The 27,500-nt window shown below is 38.3% G+C and overlaps 1 protein-coding gene across 1 annotated transcript in view; it reads right to left on the bottom strand.

Annotated features, from left to right (window-relative positions):
• The window catches only part of LOC135213064 (neuropeptide SIFamide receptor-like), a 242,550-nt gene that overhangs the window by 10,308 nt on the left and 204,742 nt on the right, over positions 1-27,500 (bottom strand). Inside the window, 2 exon segments of the mRNA XM_064246911.1 lie at positions 14,504-14,629; positions 19,966-20,216. Of these exon segments, the coding sequence (XP_064102981.1) occupies positions 14,504-14,629; positions 19,966-20,216 (377 nt within the window).

Here is a 27,500-nt window from a genome sequence, read left to right as displayed (position 1 = left end):
TGTTACTACAAACATCCTAAGATATGTCAAAACTATGAAATATATGGTAAATGTGCATACTTAGATGGATATGGGGATGATTGCAGAGATCTGCATCCAAAAATATGTAAAAACCTAAAAGAAGGAAAAGGATGTAAGTTCGACAAAAAATGCAAATATATGCACCCTGTAGCCATGAATCATAATCAAATAAATAACCAACCAAGTAATAAAATCCAAAATAAGAAAGAAACAAATAAAGAGAGAAATCAAGAATATCAGGTAAAAGAGAAAAGCAAACCACCAATGAGATATGCAGAGGTGTCAGCAAAAAATTTCAAAGCATCAGCTCCGAAATTCTACTCAAGAGATAATAACTGTATTTATTATGCAAGAGGATATTGCAGAAACGGAGAAAATTGCAGATTCAGACACAAAATTAATAATTATGATGAAGGAAGATCAAATATTATGGAAAAGTTGGATTTTTTAATGTCAGAATTTCTGGAAATGAAAAAAGAACAACATACCAGAAAACAGGAAGAACATGGGAAATCCTTATTACTACCAGTATTAAATGAAGGAGAAAACACGCAAACCATCATAGTGATGAATGCGCAGGGTTTAGTTACGAGTAACTCAAAAAGAAAAATAGAGTACTTAGAAGAACTAACCCCAAAATGAAAAGAAAATAGATATAATGAATATAAGTGAAACCTGGTTTATTCCCAAGAGACTGGGAATGATGATCAAATAAAAGGGTTCCAAACTTATAGATCAGATAGAAAAAATAGGAATCAAGGGGAACCGCAATATATGGGAAAGACAAAAACAAGGAAAAATATATGAGAAATATAGTAACTCAGAATGTGAACTAATAGCGGTAGAATTTGAATCTGAAAAATTGATGAACATAGTAATATATAGACCCCTTAATACTAAAGAGTTTGACTTAATAATTGAAAAATTGGATGATATATGTAGAAATCACAAGGACTGGACTATTCTCCTATCTGGTGACTTCAACTTTCCTTTCGTAGAATGGAAGAACGGAATAGGAGATTGTGGTTGTACTTATACATATAAAAAAGAGAGTAATAGTAGTGCAGAAGATAAGAGGCAATTTGAAAAGCTATTAGATATGCTACTAGAATACAACATTCAACAAATAAATCACCTGCCAACAAGAAAGGAAAATACTTTAGACCTAGTATTTGTGAACGAGATGAATTATGTTAAAGAAATAATAGTTTATAATGCGAGTATTTCAGACCATAATGTCATAGAATTAACAGTTCATTCCAAAGCAAGTGAAAATAGAGATAAGCAAGAAATGAAAAAGTGGGAAGGATATGGAAAATACAACTTCTACAGTAAAAATATAAAATGGTCAGAAATTAATGAAGAATTAAACAAAGATTGGGATAACATTTTCGTAAGTGATGACATAAGGGTAAATACGGAGATATTATATAAAATATTGGAGAAAATAGTGGAAAAATATATACCGAAGAAGAAAAGTAAAAACATCATTCATGCATACCAAGAGACAGAAGGATCTTGTTCCAGAAAATCAGAAAGTGGAAAAAAGGTCTTGCAAAAGAAAAAATGCATGGAAAGTTATAGAACTAAAAAGTAAGATAGAAATGCAGAACAGAAGATTATACAATCAAAAGAAAATGAAAAACGGGACTTGGAAGAAAAAACCCTATTAAATATCAAGCAAAACAAACCCCAAAACTATTATACTCATATGCGAAGAAGATGAATAAAAGAAGAATAGAATAGGCCCTCTGAGAATTGAAGGGAGATTAACGAATGAAAAAAAAAAGGAAATTTTGCAACTACTGGCAGAACGATATAAGAGAGAATTCACATCTAGAATAGATAATGAAGATAATGATATAGAAGTAAGGGATGATAGTGAATATTTAGCTGACATAGATATTAATGAAGCTGATATTGTGCAGGCTATTAATGAAATTAAAAAATGGAGCTGCTGCAGGGCCTGATGGAATTCCTGCTATTTTGTTAAAGAAAGTAGTTCATTCTATCGCAAAGCCACTTGCAATATTATTAAGACAAAGTGTAGATACAGGCAAGATATATGATGAGCACAAATTAGCATATATTACCCCTACTTTGAAAAGTGGATCAAGACTAGAGGCAAGTAATTATAGGCCTGTGAGTCTAACATCACATATTATGAAAGTGTATGAAAGGGTAATGAAGAAAAATATTATGAAACATTTAATAAAAAAAATAATTTGTTTAATAAAGGACAACATGGTTTCGTACCCGGAAAAAGTACACAAACCCAACTGTTAGTCCACCGTGAGAACATATTCAAAAATATGAAAAGCGGAAATGAAACAGATGTGGTTTATTTAGACTTTGCAAAAGCTTTTGATAAAGTAGACCATAATATATTAGCGAAGAAAATTAGAAAACACAATATCGTGGATAAAGTAGGGAAAATGGTTAAAAGAATTTTTACACAACAGAAAACAGATAGTTATTGCAACGACGAGAAATCGGATGAAGCCAAGGTCAATATCCGGTGTGCCGCAAGGTACGGTGTTAGCTGCAATACTGTTTGTTATTATGATTGAAGACATAGACAATAATGTTAAGGATTCGGTAGTGAGTAGTTTCGCAGATGACACAAGAATAAGTAGAGAAATTACTTGTGATGAAGATAGGAACGCTCTACAAAGAGACCTTAACAAAGTATATGATTGGGCAGAGGTAAATAGGATGGTATTTAACTCTGATAAATTTGAATCAATAAATTATGGAGACAGAGAAAGAAAGCTATATGCCATATAAGGGACCTAATAATGAGACCATCACAAATAAGGAAGCAGTTAAAGACCTTGGTGTGATGATGAATAGGACATGTTATGCAATGATCAAATAGCAACTCTGTTGGCAAAATGTAAAGCAAAAATGGGAATGTTGTTACGGCACTTCAAAACAAGAAAAGCTGAACACATGATTATGCTTTATAAAACATATGTTCGTAGCCACTTGAATATTGCAATATGATATGGTACCCACACTATCAAAAGGATATTGCACAAATAGAGAGTGTACAAAGGTCCTTTACAGCTAGAATAGAAGAAGTTAAGGACCTAGACTACTGGGAAAGACTACAATTCTTAAAATTATATAGTCTAGAAAGGAGAAGAGAACGCTACATGATAATTCAGGCATGGAAACAGATAGAAGGAATAGCAGAAAATATCATGGAACTAAAAATATCAGATAGAGCAAGCAGAGGTAGATTAATAGTGCCCAAAACTTATACCAGGAAAAAACAAAAATAAGGAAAGCACACAGGACATTAATCCACTACGCACCAGCATCGATAATGCAGCGTCTATTCAATGCGTTGCCAGCTCATCTGAGGAATATATCAGGAGTGAGCGTAGATGTGTTTAAGAATAAGCTCGACAAATATCTAAACTGCATCCCAGACCATCCAAGATTGGAAGATGCAAAATATACCGGAAGATGTACTAGCAACTCTCTGGTAGACATTAGAGGTGCCTCACACTGAGGGACCTGGGGCAACCCGAACAAGATGTAAGGTCTGTAAGGTCTGTAAGGCCTCTCTCTCTCTCTTAATCATCGTTATCGTTATGATAGCCATGAATATTCCCTTTGTCCAAGGACATTTCTTCAACTATTTTTGGAGCGTTTATACATCTCTCTCTCTCTCTCTCTCTCTCTCTCTCTCTCTCTCTCTCTCTCTCTCTCTCTGAAAGGCCACTGATGCATTAACCTATTCCGGGGCACGGCCAGATTACAAGTATTCCAGAGAGAGGTTAGTTTCACTTGTTCAATACAACGGTCAGTTTACTTATTTCATACTATGGCCAATTTCACTCATATATGCCTTGCAATGCTTAGTTTTCACTTATTCCATAATTGACAGTTTTCACTTAATCTATACAATGCCCAGTTTTCATGTATTCCATGCAATGGCCAACTTTCACGTATTTCGTACAATGCCCAGTTTTCACGTATTCCATGAAATACCCAGTTTTCACGTTTTTCATGCAATGCCCAATTTTCCCTTATTGAATAAAATCCCTAGTTTTAACTTATCGCATACATTGAAATTTTTCACATAGTGCTTAGTTTTCACTTATTCCATGTAATGCCCAGTTTTCACTCATTCAATAAAATACCCAGTTTTCTTTCATCGCACACTGTGGCGGTTTTCACTTAAGCCATACAAAGACAGTTTTTACTTATTCTATACAATGCCCATTTTTCACTTACTCTATAGAATGCCCATTTTTCACATATTTAATGAAATCACTCATATTCACTTATTCTGTGAAATGCCCAGTATTCACTTGTCGCATACAATGACAGTTTTCACTTAATCCGTACAATGACAGTTTTCACTTAATCCATATAATGCATAGTTTTCACTTCTTCCATACAATGATCAGTTTTCACTTTCTTAATAAACTCCCTAGTTTTCACTTATCGCATACAATGACAGTTTTCACTTAATCCATGCAATGCCCAGTTTTCACTTATTCTATACAATGCCCAGTTTTCACTTATTCCATAAAATGCCCAGCTTTCACTTATTCCTTACAATGCTTAATTTTCGGTTATTCCAGACAGTGGTCATTTTTTTCCAGTTCCACTTTTTCCCGTACAGCTGTTTATCTATATTCTGCACAAAGGTCAGCCTGCGCTCAACAGCTATAGTACATATATTAGACGAGTCTAACTTAGAAGCAGATTCAATGTGGGAGTCGGTTTCGCAGTAGCTGTGTAGCTCCAAGTTTGAAAACGCTGCTTTGTGCTTTTGATAACAAAACGTTTCAAATTCGCGTATGTGTTGCTGAAATTCATTTCCAATGAGATGCACGTAATGTTGCGCAGTGATTCCTAATAAGAATAACACCAGGCACGTAACATTGCAAAGTGGTTTCTAATGAGAGCATGGAATCATAGGAAAAAAGGTAGAGTTGCCAAGATTCCATAACAATTCCCTTACATTGCATGATGTCGTTATATCTCATTATGCTCGCTCTTTGTAATTAGGACTTCGGCGTTACATTGCGCAAAATATTTCTTGCATGATGCAGAACGTACAAATGATAATAATGGGAGTAACAAGTCATTATAATTTCTTTACTTTTTCTCAAGCTAGACGATTTTTCAATCTTTATATTTTATTAGAAACTATTATTGAACACGGAGCCCCGGTTACTCAGTTATGATGAATATTAGGAAAAAAATCAGTAATTGATGAATTATGTTTCTATTTTTTTCTTAGCCCACTTATTCTTATTATTATTTTGTTTAGTATCAAATTAATGATTTTGCCCTTCCTGATTAATTGGTCTTTCTTCATTTGTGTACGAGAGAGAGAGAGAGAGAGAGAGAGAGAGAGAGAGAGAGAGACACTGCCCGCAATGCACTGGTCCTCTCTTTGCTGGAGAGAGAGAGAGAACACTGCCCGGAATGCATTGGTCTTCTCTTTGTTGGAGAGAGAGAGAGAGAGAGAGAGAGAGAAAGAGAGCAGTGCTACAGTGCACTGACCTTCGTGTCGCTGGAGAGAGAGAGAGAGAGAGAGAGAATACGCGTTTTTGCACCGCCCTGGTGATCGTCGTGTCTTTGGGAATTAGAAGGGCAGGAACCATATGGCGGAACATGGCATTAACATGTATTAAAGGGTTGTCATTACATTACAATTCTCATCCCTTCCCTTCCCTCTCTCCCCTCCCCTTTTCGCCGTCATTATGGCGAAGAAAGAATGAGATTGAGAGAGGGGAGAGGAATCAAAGATCACAGGACAAAATGGGTTGACCCTGTTTATAATAATAATAATAATAATAATAATAATAATGTTCCTGCTTGTTGCTACTACTGCTAATGCATTGCTATCATAAAATAATTCACCTTGTATTTTAATGGGTTTTTTTATTAGCTTAATAATTTATCTTTTTGCTGATAATTAATCTCTTCTTTCTGCATTTCCCATTATCTTCTATAATTCCTTTTCAATGAATACTTTATTGTTTGGAAGCTTGGCTTTCAGGTTAAAGGTCCCTGTGGGATTGTTCTATATGAATAATGGTTTATCTTATGAATATAATAATAATAATAATAATAATAATAATAATAATAATAATAATAATAATAATTTCTGATAATGTATCCCCGACTGACGACACCAAGAATATCGACTTAATCATATATTACCAGAATCGGAGGACGCGCGATCTTATTATGAAAAATAACCCCTCTCCACAGGTACGAGAACCCCTGAAGCAGACGCATGTAGTGTACCAGTATACATGCCAGTCCGCGAATGCAGCGGCGCCTACGTAGTATGACCTACCATGCGACTGTCGAAGAGACTCTCGTGCCACGCCCAAGAGGGGGCTATAAAGAATCACGCCCGCACCAAACATCACGAGGCCATCTCCCGAGATGTCATCATAAAGAACACGAAGATCATCGGGAAGGCCCCTGATGCCTGTCGGTTGCGCCTGCTGGAGGCGCTCCTCATCCAGCAAATAAAACCTTCACTGAATACGACGCAGGAAGAATTTCTCCTCCCTACGAGTATGAGAAGACCTGCCACTAACAATGACACCACCGATCATGACAACTCTATGGATGACAACTCCTGCAGCCGATGGAAATCAAAGTAGCCGTGACGTCCCACAGCGTAGCGCAACGCCCATCAATGTTACAGCGCCGCTTAGGAGGTCCAGGCGGCTGCAGGATATGCTGCAACGCAACCATCGGTTCGAGGAAAGTGGCTTGAGACCTGGCTCAGGCAGCCAATGAAAACAAGCTCACCGCCACCAGCCAATAGGAGACAAGCATGGGCAGACCCCTTTGCTGTCAACCACAGATATAAGGAGGACGGACACCGCACCAAGATCAGCAGTTGCTGCTCGGCCTCCGTAGCAGTAACATCTCTTCTGAGACCTTCTCTGGCGAACGTGAGCGACAGCGAGCGATAGCGCCATCCCAGTCGACGATAGCGGCGAGATTTCCAGCGATTTTCGGCGGAACTTTCGGCGATTGACGACGACACCGAGAATTATACTTCTGAGAGAGCTCTCTCACATTTTATAAGGAAAAGTCATATGACATCTTTCTCTCTCAAATAATTTTCCATTACTAACAGTCTCTCCTGCCTAAAATTCGGTAGCCGTTGGGGTCTGAAAACTCCGATTGAAGCAGGGTCAAAGGGACAAAAAACTTTCTACTCTCGCAATCATTATTTTGCAAGTAGCACAGGAACGATAGGCTAGGTGGTGTCTCCCATAAACCAGGTTTAGGCCCTTCAGGCAATAATAAAAATATAACAACACACACATACATTTCTCTCTCTCTCTCTCTCTCTCTCTCCTCTCTCTCTCTCTCTCGCTCTCTCTCTCTCTCTCTCTCTCTCTCTCTCTTTCTCTCTCTCTCTCCCCCCTCACAGAATAGACGAAGACGAATGCAGCCATGGACCAAGTAACCCAGCCACACCCACCACTGCAGAAGCACCTGAGAACCGGAAACGGACAACGTCTTCTTCTTCCTCTTTTTCAGATGCCCCTGAAGCAGTTAGACCTCGCCTAAGACTCTCCTCCACCTCCGAAGAAGAATCCACCACAGCCACTCAAGAGGACAAGGAAAACCCCCTGCCATGGACACAGATGATGGATTCCAGCTTGTCACCAGGAACAAACGCAAACAAGGACCACCAGCAGCACCTTCACCCTCACATGGAAATACTTGATAACTCCTCCAACAGGAACCCAGTGCATATGAATTCGTTAAGGACCTCGAAAAGAAGGGTAAGTTGTTCAAGGTAAGACCCACCACCAGGGAGAACTGTTTGCAATACCCTCAGACCTGAATACAAATGAATATATGAAGAATAATCCTGCCAGCTTTAAATTCCTCAATCCTGACGACAAACCCTGCAGATTTATATTATGCCATTACCCTCTGCAATTTGAAACCAAGGTTATTCTGGAAAATCCCAGGGTAATCAAAGCAGAGAGATGCCATACAAAAGGACCCAACCCAGCCAACCCGCAAAGTCTAGTAGAATGGAAAGGAACTCAGCCTAAGTCACTGAACCTTGCATGTGGGGCTCCTTCCCCACCATGGACTTCACACCAGAACCTCTGAGGTGCTTTAACTGTCAGAGGTACGGACACCATAGCAGTGCCGTGCCACCGCCCAAAGCCTATTTGTGGGGTATGTAGTGGGAGACATCCCACAAAACTCTGCACAGACAAATTTAAGAATGGACAAGAAACAAATGCCAGATGCCCCTCATGCAAGGGGAACCACCATGCGTGGAACAGAAAATGAAATCCCGATAAGGCTACAGAAGATAGACACTTCTTAAAGGAATCACACCTCGGAGCCTCCCTGGACACACACACACACAGACCAGACCACAACACACAACAGCAGCTCCCACCACCCAGCAGGGACCAAAGTCCTTTGCTGCTGCTGTTAGGGGGTCGCAACAAGCCCCCAAAAACACACACACACCCCCCAGCATAAGACACAGTCCTATGCTGCTGCAGCTGGAGGGCTATTGACCCCAACAGGACCCTCAAAGTCAGCCTCAAACTCAGAAAAAAAGGAACACAAAAAAAACACTCCCCAAACCACACCCAGACCAACACACACCAACGAAACAAATAACAAACACTAGAAGGAAAATCAGCTTCTCAGAATCGGCCAAGCCGACCAACACATACATCCTAACCTCTCCTGTTCCCGAAACCCGACAAATCCTCCTCACTCCAAATCCTAAAACTAGCTCCATTGTTCCTGGCTCCCCAAAGCCATATAACCCAGTCTACCCCCTCCTCCTCACCGCACCCCACAAAGCAACAGGTTTGAAGTCGCCCAGAACTAAAACAAGACAAATATTATCGCACAGTACTCAAGACCTCACAAATCTACTGGTGCAAATGCTATTCAAGTTTGCAGAACTAAACAGGATCAACTTCTCAGAGGAAATAGCCAAAGAAGTCGTTGAAAAGTGCATAAGAACGCCAGAGGACTCTTTGCATCACCATTGCCTACACTAATAAACAACAACAGTGCAAATGGCACTACAAATACACCCGGTGTCAGTTTTCATTCAAGTAATAGTACCAGGTACATCTCCAGTGCCAGGGCCAACCGGGCCAACCTCAGAGTTGGTAGTCAAGGCACATCAAGTGCAAATGACGAACTAGGAAACAACAACAACACAAATGACTGCAGAGACACAGACACAATAAAAGTCCTCCACAAGTGGAACATACTAAGTGCAAACAATAATACGCATTCCTGCAAGCACACACACAAACAAATAACTACGACATCATAATGTTACAAGAAACACTTGTAAGGAAAATGCCAAATTTCATTTAAAGGGTACAAAGTGTACAAAACACCATACACAGACACTAAAAGAGGACTAATCACCCTAGTTAAAAACACAATCCCCTCAAAGAAGGTAGACAACATCCCTTGCGGAGATGATGTAGAATCACTCAGCGTAAAACTCACACTTGCACAACACTGACGGTACAACAACATATACAGGGCTCGGGAACAACACATTCGAAGGGGAAGCACTCTTCAGTGCAGCGACACAGGAAAACACACTAATTGGAGGAGACTTCAATGCACATCACCCAAGCCTGAACTCTACACAACAAACAAACACAACTGAAGACATCTACACCAGTTATCATGTTAATTCCCAGAGTGTGCCTTTTAAACAGTGGGAGAGCCAAGCTCACCTAAAAGGAGGAAGACTAGATCTTACCTTCACTAACTCCTCCGCCCTAAAGGAGCAAGCACATGGAAGCTGCACGAGACCCTCACAAGCGACCACATAGCCATTGACATTGGCCTACGGCTCAAAAAGCTGCCCCCATACCACCGCCACCAGAAAGATGGAACCCCAAGTTTGCCAAACTGGGCTACATTTGAATGCCATAATGACGAGATGGGCGAGGAACTACCTTGAAAACCCTGCAAACGATATAGAAACTCTTCTATGAAGAGTTCATCAGCAACTCAGAGAGGCAGCAAACATGTCCATGCCAAAGATCAAACGATCCAAGATCGATCACAAGATGCATGGTACTACTGTGAAAGGGTCAAAGAACTCAATGCCAGAGTAAACAGAGTGCGGAAACTCTTCAGACGGGAACCATCTGAGGAGATGCACAGACTTCTCAGAGAGGTAATAGCCCATGCAACTGAAGAGACAAAAAGAAATTAAACAACAGGCATGGTATGACTGGTGTGCAAACATCAGCCAGACAAACTCCAGTAACCCAGATCTGGAGATTCCTTGCAAAAAATTGCAGGGAAAGGAAGAACAGCGCAAAGCATCCAACCCCAACCCACAAGAAGAAGCTGACAAATATAGCCAGAAACTTTGCAGAAAGGACAAAATCCCACAACCCTTCCCCAAACAACACGGGAAAAACTAAAATGAAATCTCCCCAGCAAGATGGAGGGAAATCAATACTGCCTGCAACACACCTGATGACACAGACACACCCTTCACTATGGAAGAACTAAACAGTGCACTCAGCAAGGGGGAAAAGAGACACAGCCCCTGGAGCAGATGCAATCACTTACAGCATGCTGAGACACATGGGTGATACCCTGCCAAAACAGGTATATCTACTCCTGGTAAACAGGACATATGCAGAGCACACCAGGCCAAAGAAATGGCAACAGCAAGACACACAACCAATACCTAAGCCAAAAGAGGAAGGCGCATATAGGCCGATATCCCTCATCAGCTGCACTGAAAAGGTTGCAGAAAGAATGGTTCTGACAGACTACTATGGAAAGCAGGGCCCCTACATCATAGTCTCTATGCCTATAGGGAAGGAGTAGGCACCTGAGTGCCTTACAGATGTGCTAAGTGCCATAAATGGCAGAAAATCCATAGTGGTCTTCTTAGATCTAGAAAAAGGCATATGAATTAGCCAATGCAGAACAACCATCCTCTCCTCCCCTAGTCAGAAAAAGAGGATCAAGGGCAACCTGCTTACATGGACAAAAGGATACATGCAAGACAGAGAAGCAAGAGTAGTGTTCCAAGGCAGAATGTCAGAATACTACTCTCTTGAAAACGGCACTCCACAGGGGGGCATTCTAAGCCCCTTCTTATTCAATGTCCTTATGGAAATGTAGCCTGTCTCGAGCTACCACAAGGAGTAGAGGTCTTCATATATGCTGACGATGTTTGCATCGTCAGCTCTGGCCCTCAAAGACAGCTCCAAAAGATGCAAGAAGCCTTGCAAAAACTTGAGGACAAGTGCACACAACTGGGACTCAAAATCAACAGAAATAAGACAAAAGCATGGCAATAAAACATGATCAAAATCCACCCAACCTTCTACTGAAGGAGACGTCATAGACTGGGTGGAGTAGCTACACATATCTGGGAGTCTGCATTGCAGATTCACTATCTCCTGAGAAGCAAATACAGCTCCTCCAAGCCAACAAAAACAAAAATAGGGCTTAATGCCCTAAAGAAAATCACATCATTGCAAGAAGGTGCGACATACCATCTGCTCAGGAGGTTCTACATACAAACCATCAGAGCACAAGTAGAATACGCAGCACCAGTCCTGACAAATCTCAGAAAGGATCAACAGCAGAGGCTGGAAGTCATCCAAAACAACGCAATGAGACTTATACTTGGAGCCCCAATGTGGACAAGAATTTGTCTCTTGAGGGCAGAGACACAACTGCAGTCTCTCAAGCACAGGATAGGCCAAAGAAATATTGCCATTCTGTACAAAACCATCAGAAACGACAGAAATGGACCACACAAAAACAAAATGCAAGCGTGTATAAACTTGCACGAAGAACTAGACCCGCCAAAAACCTATGCGGGCAGTATACTCCAGACACTGAGAGAACTGGGTATGCAGGACACAGTGAAACACATAACAAAGGATGTCCCACCTGAGGGATACAAAAACCACCTCCCTGGGTCGAAGACCCAATCCGGTATAACTTCACAATACTACCGGCAAACAAAGCACTGTGCACAGCAGCACAAATGAAAACTGCAGCAGAAGAAGCAATCGGGAACACAGCAGCTGAAAACATATATTACATGATGGCTCAGTTGACACAGAAGCTCCAGCAACTGCAGCAGCAGTGGCTGCCCAAGACTTCAAAGGAAGCTGGAGGCATATCCAACAATGCCTCCATACTACAAGCGGAACTAATGGCAATCTTAAAAGCCTTAGAAAATTCCAATTTAAAAGAAGGACACACAACAGCATATTGACTCCAAAGGAGCAATAGCTCGCTATCAAGCGACAAATCCAAAAGAAAATGTGACACTGATAACAGCCATAAAATCATGCCAATTCACATCAAGCTGCTGGCAGGAGAGTCACACTAAACTGGATACCCAGCCATGTGGGAATACCAGGGAAATGATGAAGCTGACTTCCTTGCCAAAAGTGCCCTCAGCTGCAGTACAGTAAGCATAAAAGTGCAACCCATCCATAACACACCTAAAGGAAATGGCAAAAAGCTATGCCAAACTCCAAGAAGAGAGTGAAGTACGACGTCACTACCTACAAGAGTCAAGGACGTCCAAGTGGTATGTGGTGTCACAAATCTAACGCCGCATGACATCACAAAACAAACCACTAGAAAACTCTCAGTCATCACACACAGATTAAGGCTAGGATACCTCTGCACCCTGCCGGCAAATGATAGGAAATGAGGGCAGGTTATGTCAGTACTGTGACCGAGAGGCAATCCAGCCCCTCGAACACTACCTACTAGACTGCCCAGAGACACAATCTTACAGATCAAACCTAACTGAAATAGAGCTGACACCGGCACAGATCACCAGACACATCTTAAATAACATAGGGACATATGGGAATCTCCTAATGTCTCACCCACCTCCCAGGTAAAAGGATGAATCACACGGCATTTCTCCATTAGACACATGGGAATCTCTAGGTGTCTTGTAAACAAAAAAACAAAACAATGAAAGCCACACAAAGCACTGGTTGCAATGGGAGTCATAAACATCTTTGGGAGCATATGTATAAGTGTGAGTTATGCATGAACATGTATATATACTATAAATACTTGCTTAATGTTGTTTGATATATATTGCCAATATTTTCAGATGCTACACATGTGTAATATATTGCACCTCGTTTTATAGGTAACGCCTTTCTTTCCCAAACTCAAAACTAAAACTCGCTTCCTTCTTCCTACTCAGCACTCTCAGCTAAGCTGAGTCTCACTGCTATAAAAACTTTCTCTCCTACTGATGGGTACCGTAAGGTTCAAAGGGGTTGCAATCCTGCCTGTCACCCTATCTCCTTTCCAAAACTAACCGCCAAAGCACTGTTTTTTTGTATCTTTACAGATATTCCAGTTACGGGCTGCTCTAGGAGCAAGAGCCCGTGCCAGCACAAGGCTGGCTTAATCTCCAACAACAACAACAACAACACCAAGATCAGTCCACCCTCAGCTTCCCAGCCCGAGGATGTCTGGCAGCTCCAGACGAAAGCTCGCTTTAAGAAAGAGAGAGAGAGAGAGAGAGAGAGAGAGAGAATCGTTAATGACTTTGATGACTATGGTATCATAGTTTATCTGTAAAATTCAAATATATACACCTATTTTGACCCTGTATTTTACCATGACCTCTATAGGCGCTCTTCTGGCCTGTTTAAGTAGCACTGAAAAAGCCGCTATTCGCAAAATAGAGAAGAATCTCTACAAGTGTAATGCTGCTGAAGTAGCCATTACTTTTAATAAAATAATAATAATAATAATAATAATAATAATAATAATAATAATAACCAAAAAGTCACTGAAAGTCTATGAAGTACTGCAGATGTAGTAAATCTCATTAGTCTTGCAAATTTTTTTTTGTCAGAGTCCATTCTGTACATATCATATGTCAAGCAAATAAGTACATTACGGTAATCTTAATAAACATTTCTGCAAAGTGGGACGTATTTGAAAACGTCTAAACCTGAAGAATCTCGGGTAGATTCAAGTTGATCTTTCCGATATATATATATAATATATATATATATATATATATATATATATATATATATATATACATGTATATATATATATAATATATATATATATATATATATATATATATATATATATATATATCTATATATATATATATATATATAAAACAAGACCTCATTCATGCAGGATGTTATCAAACGGAGATTATATTCAACAAAAGTAAACAAACTTTCAAGGAACCTAATCTGCCCCCTCCCATTGTCCGGTAGCAGTAAAATACAATTGCGATCTCTGTTAGATGCCAACCTGGTTGAATGAAGTTTTATGTGATATATATATATATATATATATATATATATATATATATATATATGTCTATATATATATATATATATATATATATATATATATATATATATATATATATATATATATATAATATCGTCACGTCGTTCTACCATACCTTTCGCCAGATGAGAACGTAGCATATGGAAATGGCCGTCAGTGGCAGCAAATAGCACATGACCAGGTTAGCCACTACGAAATACAGGTCGCCGCTCCGGTCGTCAGGCCATTTTTCAGTGCACACCTGTCAAGACAATAACAAACATATAGGTCTTTTGTGGTGCTGAGAAACAGAGAGGGTCTGTGTTATGGTATTTTCTAAGCGTCACTCTGAACCTTGTGGCTGGGGAAAAGTTACTACGTACTTCTTTGCGATGGGGGTTAATGGAAGGTTGATTTTTGTAGTATACACATTAAAATTGTCGATCGAAAATTACATGTATCACTTTGTAAAATGAGCTGATTATAGTGTAACTGAACAACTAATATAATATATATATATATATATATATATATATATATATATATATATAATATATAAAATTGTGTGTTTTATGCGTGTTGCGCGCTCGCGTGTGTGTACACACAGGCATAAATTTATACATATTTGCATATTTGCCTGCATATAGATATATTATATAATTATAAAAATTTATATTACATGATGACTACAAAATCTGTAATAACAAAGGTAAAGTGACATCGCAAGAGATAGCCAAATGAAAGCCCCTTTCACCTAATTGCAAAGAGTAAATACTGACAATTTATCATGAAAAGAAGCAGAGGATTATGAAACCCAATTTCAGAACAAAGAAATAGTCATAAAACTAAAAAAAAAAAAAAAAAAAAAAAAAAAAAGGTGGGGTTGGGGGTGGGGGTTGGGGTAGAATAATAGCAGATCTCGTTACTGAAGAGCGGGACTCACTTTGTCTCCGGCGAGTCTCAGGTGAGAAATTAATTAATCAAACATTTAATGAGAGTTGGAGAAGTTCGGAATCATTGTTGACATTAAATTTTCGAAGCAAATGACTTCACTAACTTTTGCGCTGGAAGTCCAGCGCAAATTTATTCTATGAAGTATTAGAATATCGTTTGGAATCGTGAAACAAATATAGTATTTCCAAATTTTTTTTCATTGGGTCCTAAAACTCACTGCAAGTAAAATTTAGAGGAAAATACTTGAAGATCTGAAGGAATCTTAAAAAAAAAAAAAAAATTGGAATATTGAAATTCGTGCCATACAAAGTTTCCTGCGAACATTGATTAATGAAAGTTATTTATTTTTTTTTTTTTGTGGGAAACTTTCAGTCTGATGTCAACATGAAAGTTGTTTGCCGCACTGAGGTGAATATTTCGCAATGAGACTATTTTTGTCGCTTGAATAATTAACACAATATTGGTCATGTGTTTTTAGTGTGGGGGGGGGGGGGGGGAGGGGGTTTGTTTATTTGTCTTTGACACTTAGGACGATAAATGTACATAGTTTATTGTTTATTTGTTATGCTTATTTCCGTATTTACATTATGGTTATTAATTTTCCTAAGCATCCAATTTACTTTTTACATTTTTAACAGATAGCTTTCAATGAACTGCTGGGAGGAAAATGATTGAAAATAAGACTTTATGTTTTTTTTTTCTGAAAGGAAATAAACGGAATTTGAATAGAGATGATGCTATATATATATATATATATATATATATATATATATATATATATATATATATATATATACAGAGAGAGAGAGAGAGAGAGAGAGAGAGAGAGAGACCTTACCTTATACAAATTTGTTGAAAATATCAGTACAAAAATGACGATAGACTTAACATAGAAGCTACAATTCTAAAGGTCATATCGAAGAGAGAGAGAGAGAGAGATGAGAGAGAGAGAGAGGAGAGAGAGAGAGAGACTTGTATCCCGAGATAAAACCCACGAAAACGGATTCTTCGTAAAGAAAATGGTGGCGTAATAGAGTCGGCGATGGCGCGGCCATCAAAACGAAGTTCCTCTTTTGATTAGTTCTCGCTGGGAAGTCCGTCAACGGATGTAGGATTACGGTTGCCGGGAGAAGGAATCCCACACATTTCTACGTTTTTTCTTTTTTCCTTTTTTTCTTTTTAGGATTCGCGTAAGATATTGTTTGTATATATGTATATGTATGAATGTATGTATGTACACACATAATATATATATATATATAATATATATATATATATATATATATATATATATATATATATATATATATATCACAGAGCTATTCCAATAAAGGAGCCCATAAAAAACCCGTTTCTATGGGCTCCTTTTAATTTTTATGAATATAGATATGTGTATATATATATATATATATATATTATATATATATATAATATTATTCATAGTGATGTTTATCATGACTTTTATGGAGAACTTCAGGCTAAATTGAGGACGAAATTCTGTAAGGATATATAAGGTTTCATGGAAAAATTGTTGAACGTTACCCCTAAGAGGAAGCTGAGACAAAAGTTAGACTTGAGTGCTAAACAGAATTCCAACTTGTCGCTTTTTGCTTCCACGTGCATCCTAGAAAAAAAAAAGATGAATACACTTCCTTTATTGATAAAACGATGTACGATTGGGAATAGATGACTATTAGAAGCAGTGGAATAAGATGTCGAAATGTTCACAAAAGGAAATAGCATACGTATATCATAGGCCTTTAAACAGCAATAAATTAATGACAAATTATCGACTGATTTTCTGATTAGCGAGTTATGTGTGCTTATAAAGCCAAACATATGGTAAAAGACGGGTCTTGGAAGGGAGGAATTTTTTTTTTTTTTTTAACTTCGGCCTTTCATAGCTGGAATAGGTGTATGGAAAGAGAAAATGGAATCCAGGCGCCTTTTTTGTTTCTAAATTCGGAATATAAACCACTGGAACTTTTTATCCCAAATATTGCGAACGAATAGACGACACTTTATAACACTATTATGATTTTTCACGTATGGTATTCCACGTTAGATTTCCACTTTGGCAATTTGCAATTTAGATGAGAAACGTTGGTTATTGAGTTCATACACCGAAACGAATTCGTTATTTCTCTCATCATGACTTTTCTACCCTATTTCGTGACCTTTAACGATTGATATCATTCCTAAGTAAAGTAGGTGCCATCCGAATGGCAACATTTACGTCCGCGCGAACTTCGTTTCAAAGGAAAATCGTCCAAAGGATTCGGCGAATTTTTGTTCCCCCACTTATTTCGAAACCCTTCCGAACAACTCTAGATTTCGGGCGCTTGAGCTTATCTCCTGTCTCCACTTTCAAATCTCGTGCAATTGCAGTATTTGCATAAGACTCATTCACTTGGATTTCAACTTCATTCCTCTAATTTGCATATATGAGGTCCAGCCTCTCCCTTTCCACTTCACGCAATTATTCTTTGACCCGGCTGCCAGTTATGGCAACAGGAATTTCTTTTGCCTCCCACCCGCGGGAGACATATTAGGTTATCTGCATCTCCCGTGAGAAAGAGCGGTGGCAATTTGCATGCAATTGACATTATGGGACCATCAATCAAAGAAAGACTGAGACAGACAAAGTTAAGTTGATCGTGAATGGAATGGAATGTCGAGACGCAGCTGTTGATCACATTGGAGACCCAACTGAGGAGGTGCTGAGTTTTATTCCAAGATTCCTCAGAACTTGTTTGTTTACCCGTCAGACTTCCAAAAGAAGAAGGACTATCCTCCTTATTTCGGTTTACAAAGAAATCTGAAACTTTTTTTGAATTACGTTAGGCAGCGTTTAGGGAATTAGAGTTCGTTGTGGCGTTTCAGGTTCCCATTATTCCGAAACGGGTCAAAGGATTCCTTTGAGGTTTGGCACCCCTATTTTCCTTTCCCAGTCTTTTTTCGGGGCTAATTGAAAATACCAGGTTGCCCACGTAAGATACCCAATGTTAAAGAGTTCTCTATAAACTTTTGGCGGGATATTCCAGCAACTGAATAACATTAATAAGGGATTAATTTCGAAACGACACTAATCTTTAAATAATTGTTACAGCTTTCATTATAATGATGTTATTATTCATAAGAAATTCAAAAGTGATTGGCTGAACTTTAGTATAATGGTGATGTACTATGTTACTCAGAATTGATGTTGCAAAACCTTAACAGCAACAAGATGCATTTTGAAAATAAAAGCATTTGGTAGATTCCGAAAAAAATAGGGTTTTCTACATTGATTCATTTCCTCTTTCCCCCTGATAACTGGTCTGTTTCGTCCCATCCTTGAAGATAGATAACGAGAGTTGATGTTCAGATTTACCCAGTTAAAAACGAAAACTATCTGCCTTTCAATTTTTCGCTAGCCAGTTTAAAGAAATGCTTAGAAATACCTCAGTCAGTCACATCATTTCTAAGAAATGCCTCCATCAGCCACATCATTTTAAAGAAATGCCTCAGTCAGTCACATCATTTGAAAGAAATACCCCGATAAGTTAGGTGATTTTCAAGAAATACCCATATCAGTCACATCATTTTAAAGAAATCTTTCTATCTGTCACATCATTATAAAAAAAAAATACCTATATCAGTGTCATCATTTCAAAGAAATACCTTAATCAGTCACCTCATTAAAGAAAAATACCTCAATCAGTCACATCGTTTTAAAGAAGCATCTTAATTATCCACATCATAGTAGAGAAATACCTCAATCATTCACATCATTTTAAAGAAATACCTCAATCAGTTACGTAATTTTAAAGACATACCTCAATGAGTCACGTCATTATGATAAATAGCTACCTAAATCAGTGAGATCAATTTAAAGAAATACCTATATCATTCACATAATTTTAAAGACATACCTCAATCATTCACATAATTTCAAAGAAATACCTCAATCAGTGACATCAATTTAAAGAAATACCTAAATAATTTACATCATTTTAAAGAAATACCTAAATCAGTGACATCATTTTAAAGAAATATCTCAATCAATTACATAATTTTAAAGACATATCTAAATCACTCACATCATTATAATAAATACCTAAACCAGTGACATCATTTGAAAGAAATACCTAAATTAGTCACATCATTTGAATGAAATACCTAAATCAGTCACATCATTATTATAAATACCTAAATCAGTGACATCAATTTAAAGAAATACCTAAATCATTCACATCATTTTAAAGAAATACCTAAATCAGTGACATTATTTTAAAGAAATACCAAAATTATTCACATCATTTTAAAGAAATATCTCAATCAGTTACATAATTTTGAAACATACCTTAATCACTCACATCATTATCATAAATACCTAAACCAGTGACATCATTTGAAACAAATACCTAAATCAGTCACATCATTTAAAAAAAATATCTCAATCAGTCACATCATTTTAAAGAAATACCTCAATCAATTACATAATTTTAAAGACATACCTCAATCAGTCACATCATTATAATAAATACCTAAATCAGTGACATCAGTTTAAAGAAATACCTAAATCAATTACATCCTTTTAAAGAAATACTTAAATCAGTCACATCATTTGAAATACCTCAATCGGAAAAAAAAATCACTCACTTGCAAATCCGTCTCTGGGATGGGCTCCAGCTTGAAGACGATGGCCCAGGGCAGCGTGATGGTGAGAGAGAATACCCAGATAACGACGATGATGACCCGACAGGTCCTGGACGTGATTTGGCATCGCATTGGGTAGCAGATGGCCAGGGCGCGGTCGAGCGTGATGGCCACCAAGGTGTTGATAGACGCTGAGACGCTTACCCCTTGTAAGTAGCTCACTGCCTTGCAGACGAAGAGGCCCAAGACCCACGCTGTAAAGAACAGGGTATTGGGGTTATTCTGAGAGAGAGAGAGAGAGAGAGAAAGAGAGAGAGAGAGAGAGAGAGAGAGTCATTAAGCGTCTGAGAATGTTTACCTATGTTTTTTCCTGTTTTTCGGTTTCAAAGAACACACGCTCCCATACTTAGGGGGAGAGAGAGAGAAAGAGAGAGAGAGTCATCAGCTTCTGGGGAAGTTGGCTTATTTAACAAAAAGTTAGTTTTTTCTTGCTTTTCGGTTTCAAAAATCACACGCCCCCGTACTTAGGGAGAGAGAGAGAGAGAGGGAGAGAGAGAGAGAGAGAGAGAGAGAGAGAGAGAGAGTCATCAAGTTTCTGAAAATGTTGGCTTATTAGCAGAAAGTTCATTTTTTCCTGTTTTTCGGTTACAAAGAACACACGCTCACATACTCAGAGAGAGAGAGAAGAGAGAGAGAGAGAGAGAGAGAGAGAGAGCAAAATAAGTAAAATAATTCAGTGTCAGCAGGTAGCATCAGAACACGTTTTGTGACGGAGGATCATATATTCACGAAATAGACTGATTTGATTTTTAGGAAAGATTACAAAGGTTATGATTTAGCTGGCTTTGTACCAGCACGGGCTCTTGCTCCTAGAGCAGCCCGTAAATAAGTAATGGGGTTTCTTTCGAAGAGGAGAAGGGGACGAGGAACAATCAGTAAAAACTGCTCCGAATTTTCTTCGGCACAATCGAGTTTGCTGTACAGCGTATAATACTGTATTAGCCATTGGCCACGAAACTTTCAGCCACGGCCCGATGGTGGCCTGTCCTATACCGCTGCCAGACGCACAATCATGGTTAATTTTAACCTTAAATAACATAAAAACTATTGAGGCTAGATGGCTGACATCTGGTATGTTCGACTATTTGAGGGTGGATGATCAACATACCAATTTGCAGCCCTCTAGCCTCAGAAGTTTTTAAGATCTGAAGGCGGACAGTAAAAATGCGGACGGACAGACAAATAGTAAACTCAATAGTTTTCTAATGAAATAAAATTTTCTTGCAGTCAGAGGGAGGACACTGTCCATTTGGATGAATGAAGGCTGAAGGCAAAATCAAAGCCACTGATAACACATTCATTTCCCTCCTTGATTTCGAGACGATGGACATCTCAGCCGTTATCGAACAGTAATTAACTTTTTCCCGGACTGGATAACGTTCGTTTCCTTACCAATCCTCCTTCGTTGTCGTCCCATTTCGAACTAGAGAGAATAGACCAGGAAGGAGAAGGTCAATAGCTTTGATCAATCTTCCCGACTCTACTTTTAGGAATGTTGAACTTCACCCTTCTCTGGGCTCCTTGAACCGTTTGAATTGACTCTTTGGAAGGAGAGAAAGGCTTTCTCGTCACTGGTGGATGCGCAGGTTCATTAACGATTCCTTCGGACGATCGTCGTCATCTGTCTCAAGGTCCTGCCACAAAGGTTAACACACACACACACACACACACACACACACACACACATATATATATATATAATAGCTATATATATATATATATATATATATATATATATATATATATTTATATATCCATACATACGTATAATTATATCTATCTATTCGATCTCTAGTTATGTATATATTATATATATATATATATTAGATATATTATAAATATCACCATATATATATAATATATATTATAATATCTATATATAGTATACTATTATATTATTATATATTATATATATAATACCTATAGACGTTCTCAACATTTTCATTGGCTCAAGTGCAAATCATTTCCCATCTATAAGCACAAGTAAGAGAAACATTCAAAAGGTTTTGCCGATTCCGTCCAAAACCACAGAAATAAATAAACATTCAAAATATTTTGTGACACTAACCGTAAAATAAATAAACAAACACTACTGAGGCTAGAGGGCTGCAATTTGGTATGCATGATGATTGGCGGGTGGATGATCAACATACCAGTAGTTTTTAAGACCTAAGGGTGGACAGAAAAAAGTTTTCTTGTATACAGAAAACTAAAACCATACTTTCACGAAGAGATTTGGCGTCTTTTAATCCCTTTTATGTTGTCTGAAGAACTGCATACTCGGATGCTCTCGTAGTCTGTGCAGTGACGAAGGATCTATCAAGTCTTCCAAACTGCCTCTTCCACCACACGGGTGTATACGCTCGATGAACTTCTTTCACCACAGGTGAATTGTGCAGGTGAAGTCAGTGTTCTTGCTCAACGGACTGTTTCGTTTTGTCTGTTCTTCTTCTGTACGTTTCCGAGAACTGTTTACTTGTTCTCTCTCTCTCTCTCGCTCTCTCTCTCTCTCTCTCTCTCTCTCTCTCTCTATATCATATATATATATATATATATATATATATATATATATATATATATATATATATATATATATATATATATATATATATATATATATATATATATATATATGTTATATATATACATATATGTATATATTCTTCTACTCACACAATCTCCAAATCCCTGTCATTCCATTCTTTGCCATTTTCTATATATATATATATATATATAGTATATATGTGTGTGTGTGTGTGTGTTGTGTGTGTGTGTGTGTGTGTGTGTGTGTAGTTAAAATGCCAAAGAATAACATGACAGATTATGAGCAACATGAAGCTTCAAGGATTTCGAGACTCGGAATAAAATAATTTCACCTCTCCCGTAATAAAAGCACTTACAAATATGTTTATATGAAAACGTAACAATTATTTTAGTAACGCGTATATATTATATAAGAATTTCATTCTTCTCCTTTGACTGATATTCCAAGACTTTGCAGCACGGCTTTCCATCATGAAAGAGTCCTGTCTATACTCTGTTTTTTTCCATCTGTCCATCCGCCTGTGGTGTTTTTGTATGGTAACACTGCGTCCCGGGCTTTAAATAGTTACGGTATGTGTAAGTTTTAGGTAAATAAAAGCATATCTGGGTGTACATTTGCAACTGAAAAGTGTTTTAATAATTTACTGTATGCGAAGTACACCGATAATATTCAAAATAGGATATTATTATTATTGAGGAACGTAAGCTGAATGTAACTATCTTAAGCCCGGGACGCAGTGTTACCATACGGAAACACCACAGGCGGATGGACAGATGGAAAAAAAACAGAGTATAGTTGAACAACCAAACACCAAATCATTCTTTAGAATTACTCACTGGAAAGTTGTCGCTGAATTTCAATGTTTACAAAGTGGTCCTCAATCTTTTGTGGCCTATGCACCCTTTCACCCTACGTCAGAACGTCATTCCCCAACCCCCCTTTCCGAAATTGTCTGCCTCAAAAGGTGCATTCTAAATAAAATGCAACAAAATATTAACGCGAACACAAGTTAGCGGGGAGAAAGCCCAGCGGTGACCTCTCAGTAGTGCGGACCGATGCACACTGCGTTTTGTGTGGTCCTAGGGCCAGTTTGAACCTGCCAACTTGTGATCACAATCTCCCCTCCCCCTCCCACAACCCCAGGCTATGAAATTCCCCCTGGTTGAGAACCACTGGTTCACGATTAGGATTGTCAGGCTCTGGGCAAGATTTGAGCAAACCATCTTGACAAAATGTTTGACTGACTGATTGGTTTACATTACTTTGGTTTTATAACTTTTATGTTAGAGTTGCTTGAGGTACGCGTAGTTGAGGTTGGTCGATTGATTGGTTCATCTTAACCTTGCGGTACAGCACGAAAGGTTATTAAGGCTAACAATAAATTCATGATCATTGAAAACCTACAACTCCTCATCCTCTTTTTCTTCTTCTTCTTCTTCTTCTTCTTCTTCTTCTTCTTCTTCTTTTTCTTCTGCCTAAGTCGGGGATGCTGTTTTTAATGAACCTTTTCCAACAGCTCATTTCCTATTTTTTTTTTTTTTTTTTTTTTTTGTTTGCCAGTGGCACCTTTCTGGTTTCTCAAGAATTTATATTATTATTATTATTATTATTATTATTATTATTATTATTATTATTATTATTATTATTATTATTATTATTATCGAGACACTATGTAATTATTCACAAAAATATTCATGTGAAATTTTTGGGGAGAGTTATTATTATTATTATTATTATTATTATTATTATTATTATTATTATTGCTGATGTTGCATCACAGTATTTCTCGCAGGACGTCAAAATACCTCTAAAATACCTTCGCAAGATTTCACATAAAAAGGATACATAAATAGATAAATAAACCCATTTACTGGAAAAATATTCCTCCGTCATACAGTAAAAATATCGTTAAAAGTGAAAATATCCTGAACCCGTCAGATCTGTGAGGAAAACGGCATGAGCTTAGAGAGAGAGAGAGAGAGAGAGAGAGAGAGAGAGAGAGAGAGAGAGAGAGAGAGAGAGAGAGAGAACCAGGGACAGGGACGGAGACACCTGATCCCTTCGTTAGTGTATAACCGTCGACAAAAACTTTTTTTCATAAGAATATCCCACACTGTTAAAAGTTCCATCTTTCTTACTGAGGCTGCATTTACACCCAGCGAATCGCATCGACTCAATTCATGAAGAATCAACACGATTCATGATTCGTCTTGATTCGTCACTCTGATTTCTGTGTAACCGTTTACACCAAGCGAGCCAGCATGATTTCGATTGACTCGATACGCTTGGGGTAAACGGTTGCATTGAAATTAGTATGGCGAATCAAGACGTATCATGAATCGTGTTGATTCTCAATGAATTGAATCGATTCGATTCGCCTGCTGGAAGCGCAGCCTTACTTTAATACTGGCCAGATTCGAAATGTTTCAGAGTAAAGAAGGAAAATGGTTTTCATCAGAAAAGGCTGTTATATACTAATCGTTTTCAAAATGTTGAAGGAAAATTATTTTTATCAGAAAAGGCTGTTACGGTTTTCCTTTTTCTTACTCAAATAATAATCGTTTTCAAAATGTTGAAGGAAAATTATTTTTATCAGAAAAGGCTGCATTATTTTCGCCTAGCTAAGTGGTTTTCAACCAGGGGAGAACTCCTCCCTACGGGGCGGAATATCAAAGTTTCAGGAGGGAATTGTGACCATAGATTGGCAGGCTCAAACTGGCTCTAGGGCCACACAAAACGCAGTGTGCAAGGGTCCACACTACTGAGAGGTCACGTTGGGCTTTCTCTCCTATAACTTGTGTTTGTGTTAGTATTTTGTTGCATATTATTTGGAATGCACCTTTTGGCGCAGACAATTTGGAAAGGGGGTTGGGGTGACATTCTGACATATGGTGAAAGGGTGCAAGGTCCAAAAAAGGTTAGGAACCACTGGTCTGGCTGCTGAATGAAAGTGTAGATAAATAAACCTCGACCTGTAATCAAAGTCTGTGGGTCTCATTGATCAAATGAGTGAGAGGTTCATTTCTCGGTCGTGGCAAAATCTTATGTGAACATAAAGAATTAAAACTGTTTTTTCATATACAGCTCTGTGCTTCAATAAAAGGAATCCTGGGCTAGATGCTGATACGATGCGGATAGTGCAGTCAGATCTTCTTATAGATATTTCTGCTATGGCATTGTACCCCAAAGTCCACAAGAGTGAGAATCATTGTTGTGAGTGGGGGCCGGTGATGGGGGGATCTCCTAAAATTTATTTCTAAGCTTGAATAAGACCACGTCAGCAAAACGCAACTGAGTTAGGGAAAAAGATCTTGTTCTGTAATTGAGTTCATCAGAACGTATAACCATGCGCAAAAACGAGTACATTGTCATAAGAAAAATAAAGCTACTAATTGATTTGAGAATAAAGTTAGCTGCAGCGAGTGGCAATGTCTGCTAATTTTTTTTTTTTTTTTTTTTTTTTTTTTTTTTTTTTTTTTTTTATTTGAGTGAAGTGTCAACATCAACATGACTCTGGAATGGAGAGTATGAGAGAATCTACGATGATTATCTCACCCTTCCTTAAGTATACTCTCTCTGTCTCTCCCTGTCTCTCAACTTCAACGAGCGCTATTTTTAGCATGAATACGCAGAAAGGGTCACCCTGAATATCTCTTTCGACATGTTTTCTTCATTAAAAGAGAGAGAGAGAGAGAGAGAGAGAGAGAGAGAGAGAAAACCGATCAGACACCAGCAAGGAAAATTACGGAGAACGCGATCAGTGTAATGCAATGGCTGGGGAATAAGGTGGTGTGTGGGTCAGGGGTTAGGAAGTGGGGATGTAGTGTGAGGGGGGGGTGGTTGTAGAAAGAGTGGGTGACTCTTCCAAACGCTGTAAATAATTTCCGTTGTCATGACAACGGTGAATGAACGTTGTCCTCTTGTTTTTTTTTTTTTTTTTTTTTTTTTTTTAATGGGGTATCAAAATGCGCGTTTAACGGGTGAATGCTGAAAACAGCAATTTCAGCAAATTAAAGATCCCAGGGACTACACACTTACTTGTCCAGAAAGTGAAACAAACTTCTATTTTATTTATTTTTTTTATTTTCGATTCAGGCGCTTGGGAAATTGGTTCACGGATCAAGCCGTGGATGGCCCTTGCAACGACAGGAAAAAAAAAGTACCTTTCCATTTTTTACCTCTTTTTGTGATAAGCTTCTTTTCCCAAACTTTTTTATTCTTTTGTTTATGCACGTAAAGGTAAGCCGGTAATCATTTGATGAGCAAAGGGATGAAACCGTTTTGATTTGAATGTTTTACTCTGACAGATAAAAAGGCGTAACTGGGAAATCGGAAAAAAACAAATAAAAATTTGGAATAAGGCGCTTGAGACACTCAACCTGGATGGATAAGTCATCCGTGATTTTATTTGAAACGGAGGTCGTTCGAGCGAGGTTCAGAAAGAGAGCATTTGGAGGGATATCAAGATACTGAAGGCCAGTCGTCGACGAAACCTTCAATAGAAGAATATAGAAAAAAAATGAAAGCCACTGGCGATTAAAGCGAACGAAAGAGAGCTCTTGACCCAGAAACAACAAGGCGAGCAGATGCTGCGCAGTCAACATCAATGACAAACAAACAAACAAACAAACGGTTACAGAAGACATTAGGAAGGATTGGAAATAACCCAGAAGAGATTGGAGCGAGAAGCTAGTCATTTGCATAAATATAATGGAACGGTGTGTGTGTATGTGTGTGTGTACATCTCTTCTGTCGTCTCCAGAATTTCAGGTGTCGACAGCAGAGAGCAGGAATGAATTTGTTCCTCCTCCTTCCTGCTCTCTGCTGTCGTCCCCTTAATCTCTGCTGTCGACGCCCGGAATTCAGCAGAAGACAGCAGGGAGCAGGAATGAATTTACTCCCCGTTTAAATGTCCGTTTAAATATCCAGAGGA

This window comes from Macrobrachium nipponense, chromosome 19 (assembly GCF_015104395.2).
Source record: "Macrobrachium nipponense isolate FS-2020 chromosome 19, ASM1510439v2, whole genome shotgun sequence".
NCBI lineage: Eukaryota > Metazoa > Arthropoda > Malacostraca > Decapoda > Palaemonidae > Macrobrachium > Macrobrachium nipponense.
This window is presented reverse-complemented; position numbering and strand designations above follow the sequence as displayed.